Source organism: Cyprinodon tularosa, unplaced genomic scaffold (genome assembly GCF_016077235.1).
Source record: "Cyprinodon tularosa strain WSP-4 unplaced genomic scaffold, ASM1607723v1 ctg57, whole genome shotgun sequence".
Taxonomy (NCBI): Eukaryota; Metazoa; Chordata; class Actinopteri; order Cyprinodontiformes; family Cyprinodontidae; genus Cyprinodon; species Cyprinodon tularosa.
The window spans coordinates 1,028,264-1,046,878 of record NW_024039307.1 but is presented as its reverse complement, the minus strand read 5'-3'; the positions used below and the strand labels follow the sequence as shown (position 1 = coordinate 1,046,878).

General features: G+C 40.5%; 1 protein-coding gene across 1 annotated transcript in view; it reads right to left on the bottom strand.

Annotated features, from left to right (window-relative positions):
- noc2l (NOC2-like nucleolar associated transcriptional repressor) overlaps positions 1–15,148 on the bottom strand; it is a 32,450-nt gene extending 17,302 nt beyond the window's left edge. Inside the window, exons 1-12 of the mRNA XM_038305992.1 lie at positions 15,129–15,148; positions 14,637–14,756; positions 14,259–14,448; positions 13,936–14,173; positions 13,151–13,241; positions 12,979–13,057; positions 12,774–12,884; positions 12,578–12,691; positions 12,251–12,439; positions 9,370–9,509; positions 5,442–5,553; positions 2,675–2,788 (exon numbers count right to left, since the gene is read on the bottom strand). Of these exons, the coding sequence (XP_038161920.1) occupies positions 2,675–2,788; positions 5,442–5,553; positions 9,370–9,509; positions 12,251–12,439; positions 12,578–12,691; positions 12,774–12,884; positions 12,979–13,057; positions 13,151–13,241; positions 13,936–14,173; positions 14,259–14,448; positions 14,637–14,756; positions 15,129–15,148 (1,518 nt within the window). The remainder of the gene's footprint in view (positions 1–2,674; positions 2,789–5,441; positions 5,554–9,369; positions 9,510–12,250; positions 12,440–12,577; positions 12,692–12,773; positions 12,885–12,978; positions 13,058–13,150; positions 13,242–13,935; positions 14,174–14,258; positions 14,449–14,636; positions 14,757–15,128) is intronic.
- Between the last annotated feature and the right edge of the window lie 3,467 nt (positions 15,149–18,615).

Here is an 18,615-nt window from a genome sequence, read left to right as displayed (position 1 = left end):
TGACAAAAAGGGAAAGTTTTAGATACCGTTTTTTCCCACATAAGGGCACTTTAAAGTTTTTTTTTTTTTCCCCCCAAAATGTGCGGGGCGCCTAGGTGCGGTGGCCCCATGTGTGTTGTAAATGCGATTTTGAACCCCCTCTGAGGAATAGAAAGGGTGGGAATGTAAGGAGACCAGCGTTTTTTTTTTCCCCCCCCTCCAACGCTGTTAAAATGTAACTCCCGGTGCCCCTTAAGTGTGTAAAACATGGGGAAGCAAATTAACCCTGTGCTCGCTGTTCAACCGCTCGACATGGGTTTTAAACCGACCCAGCAGGTGCACAGAACCCAGCGAGTTTACATGCAAAGTCAATGGTTGACGCGCGTAAAAGGGCTGGGTGGCTCCGTATGGATGCGTGGCTGAGGCAGGTGTATCTGAGAAGACTAGGGTTTTTCCACGCATCACCATTGCTGCGTGCCCAATCTCACAGCCGATGTGAAAAAAAAGGTGAATCAAATGAACGCTGTGCTCGCCGTTATCCCGGGGGTCTGACAAAGGAGCTTCCACTGCTCGACATCGGTGTGACGCGGCCGTTCAAAGTAAGGCTGCGAGCGGCCGTGGGAGCGGATGGATGACAGACAGAGACCACAGTTTCGGGAAAAAGTGGGAGCAGCGCCGGGGCAAGTTACGCCACCGTTTGCGGATGGATTGTAGATGCTTGGACTAACATATCTGCTGGCTCTGTTGTTCAAGCTTTTGCAAAAGCCGGCATTATTTCTGAGGAGCTGCGCTGCACGGAAAGTGACTGACAGCGAAGATGGGGAAACTGGCATGTCTGATTTAGCGCAGCTGTTTAATTCAGAAACAGAGGATGAGGACTTTGAGGGGTTTGATTAATACTCTGTAATAAATACATTAATAAAGCACAATCATACTCAGTTTTGCTCCCGCTCTATTTTTCTACCTGAAAACTTAATTCAACAGCAGCCTATGGGCCGCGGGGCATCCGGACTCACCTCCGCAGGTGTTTTTTCATCTAAATAATCTAAATCTTTTTAAGTGAGAAAGTCCACCTGAAAATTTAATCATTGCAGTCAGTTCATCCAGATTATTATCCTGCCTATGTTTTAAGTTAATCTATGCCTCAATAAACTGTATCAGAGGAGTAATCACAGCCCTGTGTCATCAGCATGCCGGTTCCCAGGTTTGAATAATACTTTGTAATAAATACACCTTGCAGCTTTATTTGCTGTGATCAGTGGGAATAAAGTAGTTTTAATATGTTTTTTAAGTGGGAAAATCCACCTGAGAGGACATGTACCTGTATATAAAAAACGCGCCCTATAGTCCGGTGCGCCTTATGTGTGTGTTAAATACAGAAATGGGACACATAACTGAGACTGCGCCTTTTAGTCCGGTGCGCCTTATGGTCGTGAAAATACGGTAATATCATGGTATCTCTGGGATGTTCAATTTAAATTTTAACACTGTGGTGCATTCAGGGCATCTGTATTAGTTTTCTGCTTGTTACAAGAGAGGGATGACATTGATAAATGTGACATTTTTCCATATTTTTGTTTAAAACCACAGATTGAAGAATTATACTACTTCACTGGCTGCTTTTGAGAGTCAAAATCTACCAAAGCAACAAAGCTAAAAGCCCTAAACACTAATTTTCTTTAAATGAATAAATTTTTTTTATGCATAAGAGGAGGAATTATGATTTATTGGATAAGACTCCAAGTGTAACATTTTAAGAGATGGTTATGCTACTGATTTCTCTACAGGTCTCCTCATACACTAAAGGTATGAAATAAAAAAAACATTGTAAGAAATGAATATAGCCAACCTTTATTTAAATGTAATTTGAACCAAAGATAATTTTGTTCCCCATTTTTATATATCTAAGTTTTTCTGGGTTTTGTTCCTTCCTTTCTTGAAGGAGTCATCATGTGGTACACTACTTGTCTACAATTCCTGTTTATAATATTTTGCATAAACAATTCATTTCGTTTCTCCTTTTCATAGCCTTTTTTCCTGCCATGGATACATAGTAGAATTTGACTTTGGTGTATGGACGTTTATGTGCAGAGCACGCTCTTGGGGGCTTTTCTGGTTTCAAAAGCAGGCCCACACAAAGAAACCCAAGCTACTTTCAGAACCCGGATTTCCAGGCAGGTTTTAATTGAAGCCCTAGACCAACCAGACATATGAAAAAAAAATAAAATTCCTGAGTGTTGAAACCTTTAAAGCACATTATATAAAACCTGCATACATTGTGCAATAGAAATAAATGTGATTGTTGTTTAGCCTCTTTAAGGAAGCACAAGTCTACAATGACACAGCTTTGTAGCCTGCATCCTGTAATGAAATCTAGAGTTTAAGGAAGATAATTTCTATTTGTTGTGAGTTTATGTGGCGGCAGTTAAGGTGACAGCAGTACAAACAGTCCTCATGAGCGGAGAGCGCGGGGGATAATCCCAGACAGTCGTGCTGCAATCCTCTTTGCTGCGGCACTCAGCTTGGCGACTCAGGGACAGTTTTAGAGCCCTGATGAGGGGCTGTCAGCACTGCCCTCAATCCCTTTCTCAACACATCCCAGGCTGTTTGAACTGCTCGTCTGATCAGCTGTTTCTTCTCAGAAGAGAGCAGAAATAAACACGGTCTATTCCAACTCACTCACAGCAACACTCACCTTGTAGGCTTTCTCCATGAGGTTGACCTTGCTCAGCTTCAGGATCACTGCAAAGTTGATCGGTTTCTTACTCATTCGACCTGGTTTCTTGTTGAAATCAACTTGCTGGAACATCTTTAAAAAAAAAAGAGAAAAAAGCATGATCTCAAAAAAGACAAAAAAAATAGAGCAAGGCCAGACGAAATACTAATCATGGTTCTGAGATTTAATATTTTTCCAGACATAGTGAGAATTAGCATCTTAAAGGTGCAGCAGGAGATTTTTTCTGAAATAAATGGTCCCCGTTACCACGCGAAATCAACAAGTAACCCCCACCAATCACAAAAGACAGTCCGTTTCTGACACGTCAATCACGGTCGTCTGCTTGTCCCTCCCCGCTGTGCGCTTACCCCGACACAAGAACGAATCCACCCCCAATGCTCGTCCAGGAGGCCATGGCAGGAAGCTAGCCCCTGTTATGCTACATTCAGTGGCAAGAGACCATTTTTTACTCCTTAACTGTGCTAGCTTTAGAAAATAAAAGGCGGAAGTTCTCCTTTAATTAAAATGAATAAAAAAGACAAGGTATGGTGCATCCTGGGTGTCTGGAAAAAGGATGTGTCAGCCTTTTCTGAGAGACAATGCATTCACAAAGTAAAATAAAATAATGACCCTGACAGGCTGCCATAGAAGCAAGAAGTCATTCTGTCAAACTTGTTGCTCATCTTAGGTGGTAGGTCCTAATTGCTTTTCTCTCCTCTATCATTTCAAAGATGTTTACATGATCAGAGGAGGTCCTTATTCTCCTTGTAGCGAACATACCTGCCATCTGTGTGCAGTGCTGTTCCAAACTGTAGCTGCCTTTAGGATTGGCAGCAGTGCTGCCTTACAGTATGCCAAATGCACCATATCGTTTTACAAGACACTTTTAGTAAAAGCTAGTTTTTAAATTGTTTTATCAATGCTCAGCAGCCTGAAGTCACTCAGTGTATATTTGCTCATGTCCTACATTACATTTATTGGACAATCTCTTGTAGCTGATTGAGTTATTATGAACGACTATGATAAAACAATTATATGCAACTATGAATCACAAGGCGAAATTAAATTGCTTTAATCCATTTACTTCAATTTCAAAGTATAGTTTTCTTCAAAATAAGGGTTAATCATAATCAGTATTATCACAGCAATAATTCTGCAATTAAATATTTACTGCAGGCCGATTATGAGTCTTTGCTGTGACGCATAAATATGGGAAAGTCTTGCTTTTTTTTTGTTGGATTCTAACCTTCAACATTAGTAAATGAAGCCTCAGCATATTTTACTCCAAAATGAATTACGGGATTAAGTAAGAGGTCGCTAGAATCATTATTTGCATAGCTGCTCAATGAAAACTGGAAATCAGTGTTTGTTAGGGAAAACCTGATTGGTTAATCTCTAAAAATTTTGTTGGTGTGAACTGTGGAGAAATAGTGAAATTTTCATCAGTTTTTAGCTTGTTCAAGTGTTAAAAACACACCAAACCCCTTTTCTTTGTTGTATGTGGACAGTTGGACAATAAAATGTATTAGTTTGTGGAAGGATATTGAAGCTGATGTGTGGGCTATTGGTCTATGAGCTTTAGATTCCACATCTGCCCACAGTGTACAAGTGAAATCTTTTTTTTTTTTTTTTTTGAGAATCAAGCTATTTCTGACTCCGTGTGTGTGGTCATTAATGCTCTCTGCGTGCGCAGCAGTGCAACGCTCCTGGCCGGTGCAGTCTGTACAAACATAGGATGTGGTGGCGGTCTGTGGGGGAGCCAGAGGGAAGTGGGAAGGCATGGGCCAACCCTGGTGCGAATGTACACTTACACACACAGCTACAGAAGCAGGAAGCTCCAAATCATACACCCCCCTCGGAGAGTCGAGAACACACACAGGCACAGGCGTACGGGAGGAAAGGGGGCGCTTCTGCCGTCCTAATTAAAACTGCAGCAGCGCACCTCAGCCTGCCTTTAACAAGAGGAACAGCGAGGGAGAAAAAAAAAACAAAAAAAAGAAAACACAGGAAGTGTTGTGCGTCACAAATAAACACAGCTTGCTTTCGGTGGGGGTCTTTGAGAGTGCGTTGGAGTGGAGGAATTAGGCCATAGGCAAAGAGGATGTGGTCTGCAGAGCGCATTAGGACCAGAGTGTAAACCACAACCATGCCTCTGTCACTTCGGTCAAACTGCTGGATGCACACTAACATGCACACGTAGAACCAGCAGTGACCACTCCCCGGTGGGCCGAGCCTCCTGCTGCAGGCAGCACACTGCTTCCATCCAGAAAAACCACAACTAAGACTCGCCGCGTGTGCAAAACACTTTGCAAACTTTCAGACGCCATGAGCACATGCGAGCATGTGATTAACACCTGACCTGGAGAAAAGGCTGTCGGTTGGTGACCCCCGATCAGTTCTGATAACAGAAAGGTGCCTCGAGCACAGCTCTGCTCCTCGACAGGTTTCCTCCCGAGCTCCTTCTGTTGTAGCCGTTGAGACCAAGATGCACTTCACATGTCGCTGGTGTTTTTCCACAGCAAACCACCGACGGAACATTTCATCACATCAAGCTTTTCACAGTTTCCATTTGAGACAAAGACAACCGACCCACGATTGTGTGATCAAGATCATCTCCAACATCTGAGATGTTCACATTGGGTTTTGATAGTTAAAACCCAAGTTCCCACAGCTGGAAACATACTTTCACTGAACCTCTGAGGTCTGGATGGGGATTCCTGCGTGTGTGTGGGGAGGGGGGGCTTACCTCGACAAGGAAAGGCAGAACAGGCACAAAAGTGTTGGTGCTACTGGAAAGCAATGTGAGGGCTCTGCAGCAGTGCATCCTCAGAGGGTAATATTTGGCTGTTGGCACCAGTCTGGAAACAGAAACACAGATCATTGACGCCACCTGCTGTTGGCAAAAGGTGTAGCAACACATTGGTTCAACAATATGATGTTTCACTAGGGTGACCAAGTGTCCTCTTTTTCCAGGACATGTCCTACTTTTCATACCTAAAAGAACGTCCGGAGGGGAATTTTAAAATCTTCCGGGATTTTGGTTGACCACAGTGCAGCAGAACCGAGCCGTCAGCTTCAGGGCTGGTCTGGGAAGTCCGGCAGACAGGGGGAGGGAGCCTGCGGGGGACAGAGCGTCTGAACCTGACCCGGTGAAGGTAGGCGGGCGGAAGCATACCATCACCAGGGCGGATTCGGCCACTCTGTCCCCGGCTGGCTCTGGACCAGCCCCAGAGCTCCTGGCTCGGTTCGAATGCCCAGTCCAGGTCCTACCCCCCAAAAAAGAAAAGCGTCTTCCTTTTCAGAAACCCAAATCTGATCACAATGTTTCACTGATAACAGCTTTAGAAGTTTGGTGACTTTTCAGAGGGAAACATGAAATTAACAGCTTCCATAAGCTTCTCCCTCAAAAAGTTCTCTGTCATCTCCATCTTCACTGGGAGTGGGAGGCCTACTGGTGAGAGCAGTGCGCTTGTGCTCTGAGAAGGTTGCAAATACCCGGTTCAATCTCCACAGTCTGGACTCTGGGTCCCTGAGTGAGACCCTTAATCCCAGACTGCTGCCCGGGCGCCACACAATGGCAGCCCACTGCTCCCCAAGGGGAGGGGTTAAATACAGATAGGAAATTTCTCTGTTTTGAGATCAATGATCTTCAGTTATCATTATTATTATTATTATTAACCTGAAGTACAAATCTAATCATGTGGCACTTGCTGTATTTTTTACTCACTAAAATGTTATTAAGGCATCAAAGAACAACATGAGCAAACACAGCTGAGTATTTGGTAGGCTGAGCATTAAACCGATCTTTATGTTTCCTTTCAAAGTTGATTCTGAACTTTTAACACATCAGTAAATCTCCATCAGAAAACAAGTCCAAAAACAGAAATAAATTGAGAAAGGCTTGAGGTTTTTTAAGGTTGATGTGGAAACCAAAAAAAAAAAAAAAAAAAACTGCTAAAACTGCTAAAAGGTGTCAAATATCCCAGCGAGCTGCAACAAGCTTTAGGCTGTAAACGGAAATCACTATAGTAGAAGGTTAGTTCTGGCATTTTACACACTTTTCATTATTACTGTTTTATCATAGGGGCAGCTTTATCCACCACCATGGGATGTAATAAACATAAAGAAACATGAAAGAGACAGAAAATCTTTCATCCAAGAGTTCACTCAAATGATGCCTTCTGCTAGGGCCCTCTACAGGAAATGTGCAGAGGAAAACTCCATCTGAAGCTGGCCACACAACAGCAATGCAATAAGAGCCTGCAGTTATCGCAAACACTGACAGCTCAGGCCTCAGAATCGTTTAAAAAGACCAAGTCCCACCTTTATGCTGCATGTCGATTCATATGAAGAACTAAAACCATACGCAATCTGTATTATGGTGGATTATGGAGCTCTTGATGGATTTCCGCATATATGGCTGCATAATATGGCTCCACAAGTAGCAAACCCATGGTGATAACAGGGATCTTTATTGATAATTGAGAGATGCTTCATTACTGGCTCAAGTAGGGCTGCACAACGAATCGATAAAAATAAAAATCGACTTTTAAAAGCGTTGGCAACGAATTTCATCATCGATTAGTTGTGTCGCGCGATTAATGCGTCATCCGCCGTCATCACATCCACTTGACTGAAACGGGGGAAGAAAAAAAAATATGGCAGAGCGAGTCAGCGCCGCAGGTGCCGTGTTGCCAACTCAGTGACTTTTCAGACCCCTCCAGCGACTATTTTTCAAAAAACGGACTAGCGACAAATCTGGCGACTTTTTACGGTGTCACTGGCGGCTTTTGGAGAATCTTACGTGAAAGCATGTATCGTTCCTACTCTGCCGTGGGGCGCCTCCCCCATCCCAACCCCGTTCTCCCGCTCCCGCAGGAGTCCCTCTTAGCGCTGCAGTCAGAGCCGCAGGATGTTACCCTCAGCGTCCAGACTGCAAATGAAGCGCGCATGCGCCGGGATTGACGGTGCAAATTGATCACAATAATTAAAATAGCCTGCACTTTGTACAGTGAAAAAAGTCGTAACATGCAACTTTTGTCAAAACAAATGAACATGGCACGGAAGCACCATGTTTGTTTGGTTTTAAAGTGGGGAAACGTAACGTTAGTTTCTCAGGTAGCTCATCTGATGCTTTCCTTACCGTGTTAGTAGGTTACAGACAGTGATAAGGTTGGCTACTTATTTTACCTTTAATTTCATTTGAATTAGTTTAAGCAGCGTTTATATTTTCTTTATAAATAAATTAACTTGCAAATTATGAGGGCAAGGCTTTTAAAGTTTAAATCTTCTGGCAAAGATAAAGTAAAGATCCTGCAATTTATGGAAGTAAAGCAGAATACAATCCAGCAAGATCAGTAATATGTCAATTAATTATATGCAACATTCCCATGTAAATATCTGTCTTTGGAGGATGTGTGTTTTAGCACCCCTAGTTCTCTCATTTTTATTCCAAATACAATTTATAATTTGAATCACAGGGCTATTTTTATCTCTATGGTTCAGTATTTTCTCAAGTAGCAACTTTAACTGCTATACTTTCCTGTCTTAAAAGGCAGAACTCTTCTAGTCTAAAAAAACCTAATTTGTTGAAATGGGGGGACCTATTGTTTGAGCCCCTTAGGGGCTTTTAAAAACAAAAATGTATGTTTTTGCGCTTTATGAAACAAAGTACCCTATATTTTGTGGATGAACAGCTACATTTCTCATGTAAGTTTGCGTAGTTTTAACACAAACATTTATTTTTCATATTGCACCAGTACAGTTAATGAGCAACCTGTACTTGTGTGCTTGTTTGTTCTGTGTAAAATGTTTATTTTGGAATAAAGAGGTTAGTATAAAAAAATATTTTTTGTCCGATTCATCGATTTTTAAAATAATCGTTAGTTGCAGCCCTAGGCTCAAGTAATCATGACCAAATATGTAGAGAATATCTCATAATGACACTGATCTCGTAATTATAAGATAAGCTGTCTGATTTTTTTCTTTGGTGAATGCAATACACTTCCATACAGGAGAAACTTTAGTTATGTTGCATTTTTACATTACATTATATTACTGCATTTTTGTTTGATCAATAATCATTTCCATTACAGCAGCCAAACCATTCAGTTCTCATCTAATAACATGTTAGACATTTAAGACAAGATGCTCAACATATCAGAAGTTATTCCAATATAGAAGAGAGAAAATTAGTGGTGTGGGTGTTGAATTACTTCATTTCTAATATTCTTAATAATATTGTAAAATAAATGAATCAGATGCAGAGACACAAGAGCAGAGGTGCTAAATTACAAAAGATGCTAACCTTCATGAAGCACAGTATTTAACAAAACCCTACAATCAAACAGGAGGAAAGTAATTCCTCATGTATGTGATGTATTATTATAAAAGCTCACTTACTTAAATTTGTTATGTATATAAAGCAATTATTTTGACTTTAGTTCACTGACATATGCAGGAACATCTATAGCCAATTTAGAAGGTGATGTTTTTCCCTCGAAATATCCTGTTATAACAAATGTTACACAAGTCACCAAATACACAAAAAAGAAGAATTATATTAAAGAAAAGAAAAAACAACTGATAGCAAAAAGTGGGCGCGGCAATTTGTGTGCATTGTGTTATGGTACGGCTGCTGAATGCTCTAATGAAAAATAAAGCTAAATACTCACTTGATGGTGCCGATAATGACTTGGCAGAGAGGATAAATGAGCGGCTGGAGAACATCACTGGGATACAAGGTGCTGAGGACCCGACACCACAGGTACAGGCAGTGGATGAACTGCCAGTTATACACCGACTGATACGCCTCCTAAAAACAACAACAATGAATATAATGTCTGTTACAGCTGATCTTTGCTTTCTATCTCCAAATGATTTCATAGTTGATGATTCTTAATGTGTAATGCGGCGTGGCACCTTGTTTTTAAACAGTCGGAAGAAAAGACAAAAACCACATCTTTGCTTGGTCAGTGAATGCATCACACATGTTTAAAGCACCCTAAAACTTTCTTCAGTGTGGAAAGCATAGCCCCATTTACCCTTTTGAACCCGTTGCAGAGAATGTTCCGAGCACGGTAACCGAGTTACTGATGAGTGTAAATGGAACGCCACTGAACTGCACCGTGTGAGACACAACCCAAGCGTGCTAAATCTAGAACTAGTTCAAGAGTACGGCTCAGCATGGTTCAGCTTAGGGGTGTAAATCACACCCATCATGGCGATTCGATTCAGTATCGATTTCCTGACCCAACGATTCGATTATTTTCGATACTCAAGAATACACCACGATTCGATTCGATTAATTGTTTTTTTTTTTTTACACCTTACAGGCTAAACAAAGTTTCAAGTTTGAAATAAATCAATGAAAGCTGTAATATTGTTATGCATTTTCTTTAGAAACAACAGCAAATAACAGAAGTAGAAAAGTTGCATCAAAAAACACTGCAAAAATACTGCACATTATCAGTGTAATGAGTTCAATGCAATACCTCGGCTCCATAGAAACTGTCCAACATTTTTTTTTAGAATGTAATAAATATACTCAGGAAAGAGAGATGTTGTGTAGAGAGTTAGACAGGAATAAAAATAAACTAGATATAAGGGAATTGTTTCAAAGGTCATCTGGGGATGTAGTTTTTGGTAGTATTTTTAATTTTCTAAGAAGAACGGGTATTTTAGGGAGAATACAATAGTTTGTCTGGTACATACTCCATTCTGGAAGGTGGCGGTAATGCACCTATAAGTTGTTTGCCAACCGCCATTAAAAAAAAAGAAGAAGAAGGCGGCTCCAGAGTGAAGACGTCACCGCCCCCTTGAGAGACGCTCCGCTGCTCCTCTCCCAGATTGTAGCTGACCGCAAACAGTGCACCAGACAGGAGGCCGGCTTGTTTTGTTTTTATGACCGAAATTGCGGAAAACAACTCGTGAAGTTTGACCCGCTAGAAGAGCGAGGTGCGCGAGAACGCTGGGACCCTTTTTCCAGCTGAATCTCCGCTCTTTTTGCCCTCATGTCCCTTCGTCGTCGGACTAAACTCGTCCCCACTTCCTCGCCGCCTTGGCCGTATCTAGACCCACAGTGTGTAGCTCAGACCACGCTTCAATACTGAGCATAATTTAAAAATGTCTGTGTCACGCTTGCTGCAACAAACTGCTGTAAGAGTATAACCAGGAAGCGTGGTAGGAGGGCAAAATAGGTTTAGCGGCACCGCAGCACGGGAGGGAGAATTACACCCAGGAGCAAATGGATAAAAATAGACCGGAGGAAAAAAAAACATGAATCGATTATCTTGCGGACGTGTCGATGCATCGGATCGTCGGCTTTTGGATCGATGCATCGATACAAAACGATTATTATTTACACACCTAGTTCAGCTATGGCTCAGTTCTCTGATAACGAAGAGCGCATGAGCAGACTTCGTCATATTTACTGTCAGCGACTCATTTCGAGGGTTTTCCTTCATGTCCGGCTTTGCAATTCACAGATCTCTTCAGCTGTTCACAACACGAACTTCTTCTCCGCCTAAAAACAATAAATGGCATTAAAAGAGTTTAGTACGACCTGTGATGATGCCGAGTAGCAGCTATACTATAGCCCCATTTACACTAACCCTCTGAAAACCGTTCCATGCTGAGCTTTGATCAGGTAACCGTGCCGACGGTTCCTTAGGACCAGTTGCACACCACGCTAGCACGGTTCCTGGCCTCGAGGTGGCGAACTACGGTACTATTAGAGGTAAACAAGCAAACCACCATGGCGGCGCCCCTAACATTCTGGAAGTTATTATTTTTTTTTTATCATTTTGATATTTGGTTGTTTGCGGCAAGTCAGGCGAAGAAGGCAGCCTTTGGTGAATTTACTTGACAGAGTCGGCCTTTGGGAAGGGGATAAACAATAGACTAATCAGGGCTTACAAACGCAGGAAAAAACAATGGATGTTGAGGCTCATCACACTGCTAAGCAGAATCATTACTCGCAATCGCGGGGCGAGGTACGGAAGCTAGTATTTTTACGAATGGCTGAAATTTGCCTGAAGTTTTTAGTTGATTACAGAGACTGACTGTAAGGAGATGAGGCGGTCTGCTCATGCGCTCTTTGTTATCTGAGAACTGAGCCAGAACTGAACAGAACAGCTGTGCGTGCCATCGGACCGATCTCTTGTTTTTATAAACTTTTTCTTTAAAATAAAGATTTTAAATAATAATACGCTTATCAGATTTAATTAATTTTAAAGCCAATTAAGGCCTTAATTAAAAAAAATAATAATTTAATGACTGCAGTGAGGGCACTACCTCATGTGCTTTTAAAACAAGTTTGGATTGTTTCACTGGTAGTGCCCCATGTTTTCAATGAAATAAGATTAGAACATTAAAGGTTTATTTTGACCTTATAACAACTGATGGTGTTAGTTATAAAAGAAAAAAAAAAAAACTTAAACATGGTAGAAATGAGAATCGACAGGTCAGGCTTTTTAAAGATCTGTGATCAGCCATAAATCTGCACTCCTATAATATGCTGGTTTTCAGTGAGAATGAGTGGTTGAACCAACCGACCTTTTTCTTCATGGTCATGGCGTTTCTGAGGTGAATGGCGAGCTGTCGGATGTAGATGAAGGCCTGCTGATAGGCGGCCTGAGTGTCCAAGGCGTACATCTCTGTCAGAGTCCTCTGCATGAAGTTAATCATGGGAAGCGCGTTGGGAGATGTGAACTTGCAGTTTTGCACATAAGAAATGTACATTTGCTGCAAAGGTGAAAGAAAACCGACTTAAGAGAGAAATTTATGCACAACACAAATAATCCTGATTAATCCAGGGAAGGCGGGACATTTGGTCTAAGTGTCGGAACAAGGTTTTCACACGTGACCACTCCTGCTGCTCACCTTTAAAATAAGATTGAGATACGTTTCCTGTTTGTGTCTGCAGATCTTGTTGAGGGCCAGAAAGGCAAGAACCCGACTCGTTTCCTCTCCTCTGCTCCACTGCTTCAGAAGTTGCTGTAAAATGAAGGTAACAGCTTAGAAACTAGGGGCACTCTGACCATGAAACGCTCTTCATTGTAACCCTATGCAGTAAAACCTTCAGCAGATGCCGGCACTGTTTGGGCAGACACAGGTAATACGGTATGAGCTGGTTGACGTGCTTCAGGACGGCAGCTATGACGGTTGTTTCCGTCAGACAGGATAACAACTGCGGATGGAGGAATAGAAAAGAAAAGCAGCTATTAGAGGGATGGTGTTAAATAATCTGTGTTTACTCTGCTTTCACACATCAAAACACAAACCTGAACTATTCCACCCAGATATATCTTGATGTCGGTCTGATTCCTTTGCCATTTAGGACTAGATGAAGGAAACGTCAATCTGAGGACAAATCAGGAATCAATCCTGGATCAGAACAAGATCTCTAAAGCCAAACAGGAAGTGATGTCAGTTGATGTTTGGGTGGTTTTATACTTGTTCTGGTCTTTGTTGGGCTTCAGGTTGAGCATCCTCTGGAGCGCCATGTGAATATCTCGGATGCAGAACAGGATTAAAGCGTTGAACACTGCAGGGTTGAAGGAGGAAACTTTCAAAATGTGCAAAAATGGAAACTTAAAAAGGCAAACTTAGTGTAATTGTTCTAATGAAAAAAAAAAGTTAAATGTAACTGAACTTATACAGAACTTTTCAAAGCAACTGTCCCTGATGCGCAGAAATCTATAAACAGCCCGTGGAGGTGTCAACAACTGACAGTTAAATTAATTTCTATTTAATTTATGTAGGACTAATTCACAACAGCTGGAATAGAACCCACATCTGCTGCATTATTCAGTACACTGAGTCACAATAGAACCACAAGCCTAGCAGAGAACAATTAAGTTGATCCTTCAAAATACGCAAAGTAATAGTTCAAAGTTGTTTTTTGTGTTTATTCTGCAGGATTAAGGGAGCACCAAGTCATATTTTTGCAAGTCTCAAGCAAAGACAGTCCAGTCCCAAGTCTCATCATTGCTCTTGTCCAACTTCAAAATTCAAAGTTTATTGTATTAAACGTATTGAAGTGTTTTTTTGTTTTGTTTTTTTGACTGTGCAGCAGCTCAAGTGAGAGATAGACCATCTTTGTCTACCAAAAATGCATTAAAGCCTCTAATAAGTTTGGATTCAAAACAAATCAGCCTGGAGTTTTTATGTAGTAATCAAAGCAAAAACATTTAATTCGAATCAGAAATGCAGACATAGATCCCTGCGTGGCGACATACCTGAACTGTCAGCCACCTTATAGCGGCACTGACCGCCTCCTTCGCCCTTCGTCGTGGCAACGGCGGCCTTAAAGGCCTGTGTGACTTCTCTGAAAAGTCGGGGAGTGGGCTCTTTCTTCAAAGCAGCTCTCCACGCTTCAATCATTTTGCCTGTGACTTTGATTGTTTCCACTGCCTTTTTGGTCTTCTTCGAAGCTTGCGCTTCAGCTTCATCATCCTCCTCATCAGAGCTAGCTTCCTGTATTAAAAAAAAAAAACCAACAGATTCAGCAACATACACTTTGGTTTCATTACAGATATCCACAAAGCAGAAGCTGGGTTACCTCTAGTTGAGATGGTAGCTTGTGGTACTTATTTTCATCCTCATCCTCAGAGCTGTCGGTGTCGTCGAAATTGAGCAAGGACTGGTCGTTATCTTCCAGAAACTTGTAGAACTCTGGATCTTTGCTCTTTAACCGGGACAGCTGGTCCTTATGCTCAGAGGCTTTTCCCTTCTTCTTTTCATTTGTACCGCTAACATGATACAGAAAAAAAATGTGTTGGAGAGGTTTGTTCATAGCAATGGGTTGCATACTCCTAGAACCTTTTTTTTTTCCTTTCATTTTTTAAACATATAATTATGGGTCATATTAATTAAGGGGCTTCTACAGACACTTCTAATACATTGCTTTATTATATAATAACTACAGCAAAAATCTTACATCTTAGGATTTGCTTCTTTCTTTTGCTTCTGTTTTGGAGTTTCTTCTTCAGATTCATCTTCCTCTGGAGACTCAAATCCTGAGACCAGGAACTCGTCCACATTAAGGTCCTCTAATTTCCTACAGTAGATAAGATGAATGCAGATGATGGACAATTTAAAACAAGGGAGTAAAACAAACAAAACGTGGTTATAAATAAAAAGCAGCAGTTTAAATGTCGGGTTTGTTTGAATTTTCATCAAACATTTAGTCCCAGATCTGTGTGATAAAACAGTAGTAAAAAGAAAATGTGATTAAAAGGAAGCGTGTTAGCATACATGCTACATGCTGGCAGCGTGGATAGTTAAATCATAGCAAAGTTATCTAAAACTCTTCCTTGTAAACTCCTAAATGACACGCCTGGTTTTAAGAGCGGTATATCTTGATTAACAACCAGATTTAAAACAACCACCGTTTCATGTTTCGCTCAGCATAAGAATATTTAACACAAACCTTTTCTGTTTCGCTGCCATGCTGGATTCACAACGTGACGCCGGTTTGACGCAGGACTACGTTACCCATAAGCCCTTGGTGCTAAGCGAATCCGGTACGTTCCTTAACAGTTGGCAGGGTGACGGTCTGGCAGAAGTGAGGGGAAAGCGGCGTTTAAACAATATTCCCGTTGGAAAACGTTTTTTCCTCACATGGCTCGGTTTAAGAAAGTTAGGTTTAGAATATAAGCTTCAGAAAGAGATTACTTGGAGTGTTTTTTTGTTTTTGTTTTTTTTTATAACACAGGGCATACAACCCTGCTTTGATTTTTATGGAAGCCCGTTTCCGCCAGTCTGTAAAAAAAAATGTATCTCATTATAATGTATGGAAGTGTGTTGCATTCACCAAATAAAAAAAAATGTGAAAGGTTATCTCATAATAACGAGATCAGTATCTCGAGATCTTTTCTCATAATAACGAAATATTATCTCATAATTAATGCATCTTTTCTCATAATAACGAGATATTATCTCATAATTATGAGATCCTGATCTCAATATTATGAGATCTTATCTCATAATTACGAGATGAGATGTCATAATTATGAGATAATATATCATATTTAGGAGATCTGGAAGGACAGTCAATGCTAATCTCCGCTACATGAAACATGAACAATGAGTGGGTTGTTAGATTTAATCTGCTAATTTTTCGTTTTAGATATGCGACATTGTGAAATACTGAGTTTCCGGACTGAATTAATTTGAATTTGTCAGCATTGTAAAGTCCTTAGAATTTTTTTAGGCGAAGAAGCCCACTCTGACTTCACACTTTTCCTGCAGGAGCAATTAAACCAGCACGGGCTGCTTTATGGTTGTAAATGAATGCGTCTGAAAAGCACTGTCCATCGATATCTTCTCAAAATCCTAAATCCGCAAGGAGAGCTGAGGCTTCTGTGATGACCTCAAAACGTTGGATCCATAATTCGAGGCGAGACAGGCAGTGGGAAAGTTCAAAGCGTTTATGGCAGAAAAATCACTCCATATCCACAGGGCAAAAACAGGTCACAATCAGGAAAACAGAACAAGATATAGATCACTAGTTTATCTCACCAAGCTGCTCAAATAACCTGGCGCTGACAGAAGGCAAGCATGCAACATAAATAGCTAAATAACCAGGTGGAAATGGAAAAACAGAACCATCATCAGATCGTGACAGCTTCAGAATCGTTTAAAACGACCAGATCCCAACTACATGCAGCATGTTGATTCATATGAAAAACTAAAACCAAACAGAATCTGTATTAATAGAGCTGTTGACGGATTTTCGCGTATGGTCATATCGCTGCATGCTTACTCCACAAGTACTAATCCCAGGGTTATAGATGGATTTAACGATGAAGTGAAAAATAGGAGCAGAACTCCAACGCATATCATGTTAGACCTGAGTACAGAGAACTGTTCAGTGGAATAGATGCAGATATTCTTAATAAGTAATCATGAAGACCAGTTTTGTGAGAGATTCTACATTATGGGCTCAAGTAAACATACCAAATATATAGATAAGATCTCATGATTACGAAATGAGATCTCATAATTACAAGATCTTTATCTCATAATTATTAGAAAAGATCTCGTAAATATGAGATAAGCTGTCAGATTTTTCTTTTCCTTTGATAAATGCAATACGCTTGTCATCAGATTTTTTTTTTTTGTGCGGTGGAAACGGGCTTCCATAGATACTTAAGCGGATTCCAGAAAAGAAAAAGGAAAGAGTTCATCGGCTACCCGAAGATGGGGAACGGCAGGATAGTAGTTTTAGATGAGTCAGCGGTCTAGAGATTGTTTGGCGAGTAATATGTTGAATTTAAAAGTGGTTTTGGCATAATCTGGTTTGTGAGTGGATCAAGACAATGGCTGGTTGTAGTGGGGGGTGTTCGGAAGATGAAAATATGGATACAGAATGGTCTAGGGTAGGAAATAGAAGAGAGGGAAGAGATAAAATTAAAAAGGGATTAAATGTTGGAAAAAGATCTCTTGAGGATGAGAAAGAACGAATTGAGACAAGAAAGAAAATTATGATGGAAGACTGTAAAGTCATATTGAAATTTAAGGCTGGACAGGATATGAGTGGAGTAAGTCCTATCACCTTGTCGAATGGACTAAAGAAATTTGTTGGAGACGTGGAGTTAGCTAAAATCCTGAGGGATGGAAGCTTACTTATCATTTGTAAAAATGCAGAACAAAAGAACAAGGCCCTAAAATTACAAATGGTGTGTAAAAGGGAAGTGATAGAAAGAAAGGTAGTTGGGGAGGAAAGAGGAGTGAAAGGAGTAATATCAGGGATTCCGGTAGGAGAAAACTTGGAGGAGCTAAAGAAAACAATAAGAGGAGGAGAGATTATGGGCATCAAACGTTTACAGGCTTTTAGGAATGGGGAGAAAATGGACAGTGCATCTGTTCTTCTGGATTTCAAAGGTAGAGTTCTGCCTGATAAAGTGATGATTGGCTACATGAGTTTCAATGTAAGAGCTTATATACCACCTCCTCTAAGATGTTACAAATGTCAAAGATATGGACATACTGCAAATGTTTGCAAAGGGAAACAGAGGTGTGGTAGGTGTGGAGGTGAACATCCTTATGGTGAGTGTGGAGATAATCCTGTTAAATGCTGTAACTGTGGTGGAAATCATAGTGCAGCGTATGCAGGGTGCATGGTAAGGAAAGAAGCAGCTGAAATCCAGAAAGTTAAAACTGATAAGAGAATTACTTACGCTGAAGCAGTGAAAGAAGTTAAAAAGAATGATAATGATCAGAAAATAAATTATGAAAGGAAAAGGATGACAGACAATAATCAGTGTAATGTTACATTAGAAAAGTTGATTCCTTTTCTTGCATACATCATAAACTGTTCAGAGCAAGCAAAAACTAAAACTGAAAAAATAAAAATTATAGTTAAGGCAGCTACAAAGTTTTTTAGTATCAAAAACTTATCTTGGGAAAAAATTCATGATGAGCTCAGGCATGGGGAAGGATCTCTGGAAAATGAGGCCTCTCAAATCATTACATAACTCTAATATTACAATGGGACACTCGCAGTTTATTAGCAAATGGTCAGGAATTTAAAGGCTTCATTAAAAATTTAAATAAAAAAAACAGATATAATATGCATTCAGGAAACATGGCTCAAGCCATCATTGCAGTTTAGTATTCATGGTTACTCAATATTACGTAAAGATAGAACAAGTGGGAATGGAGGAGGATGTGCCATATTTATAAAAGGAAAAGTTAAATTCATTCAGCTCTAAATAATATCAGATTTAGAATTTATTGCAGTAGAAATTTGGACAAATGAAGGGAATCTTAAAATTGTAAATTATTACAATCCTTAATAGAATCTTTAAAATAGAAAAGATAAAATTTGAAACAATATTAGAACACTGGTGAGGGAAAATAGTTTGGTGTGGGGACTTCAATGCACATAGCACTTTATGGGGAGATCAAGATGA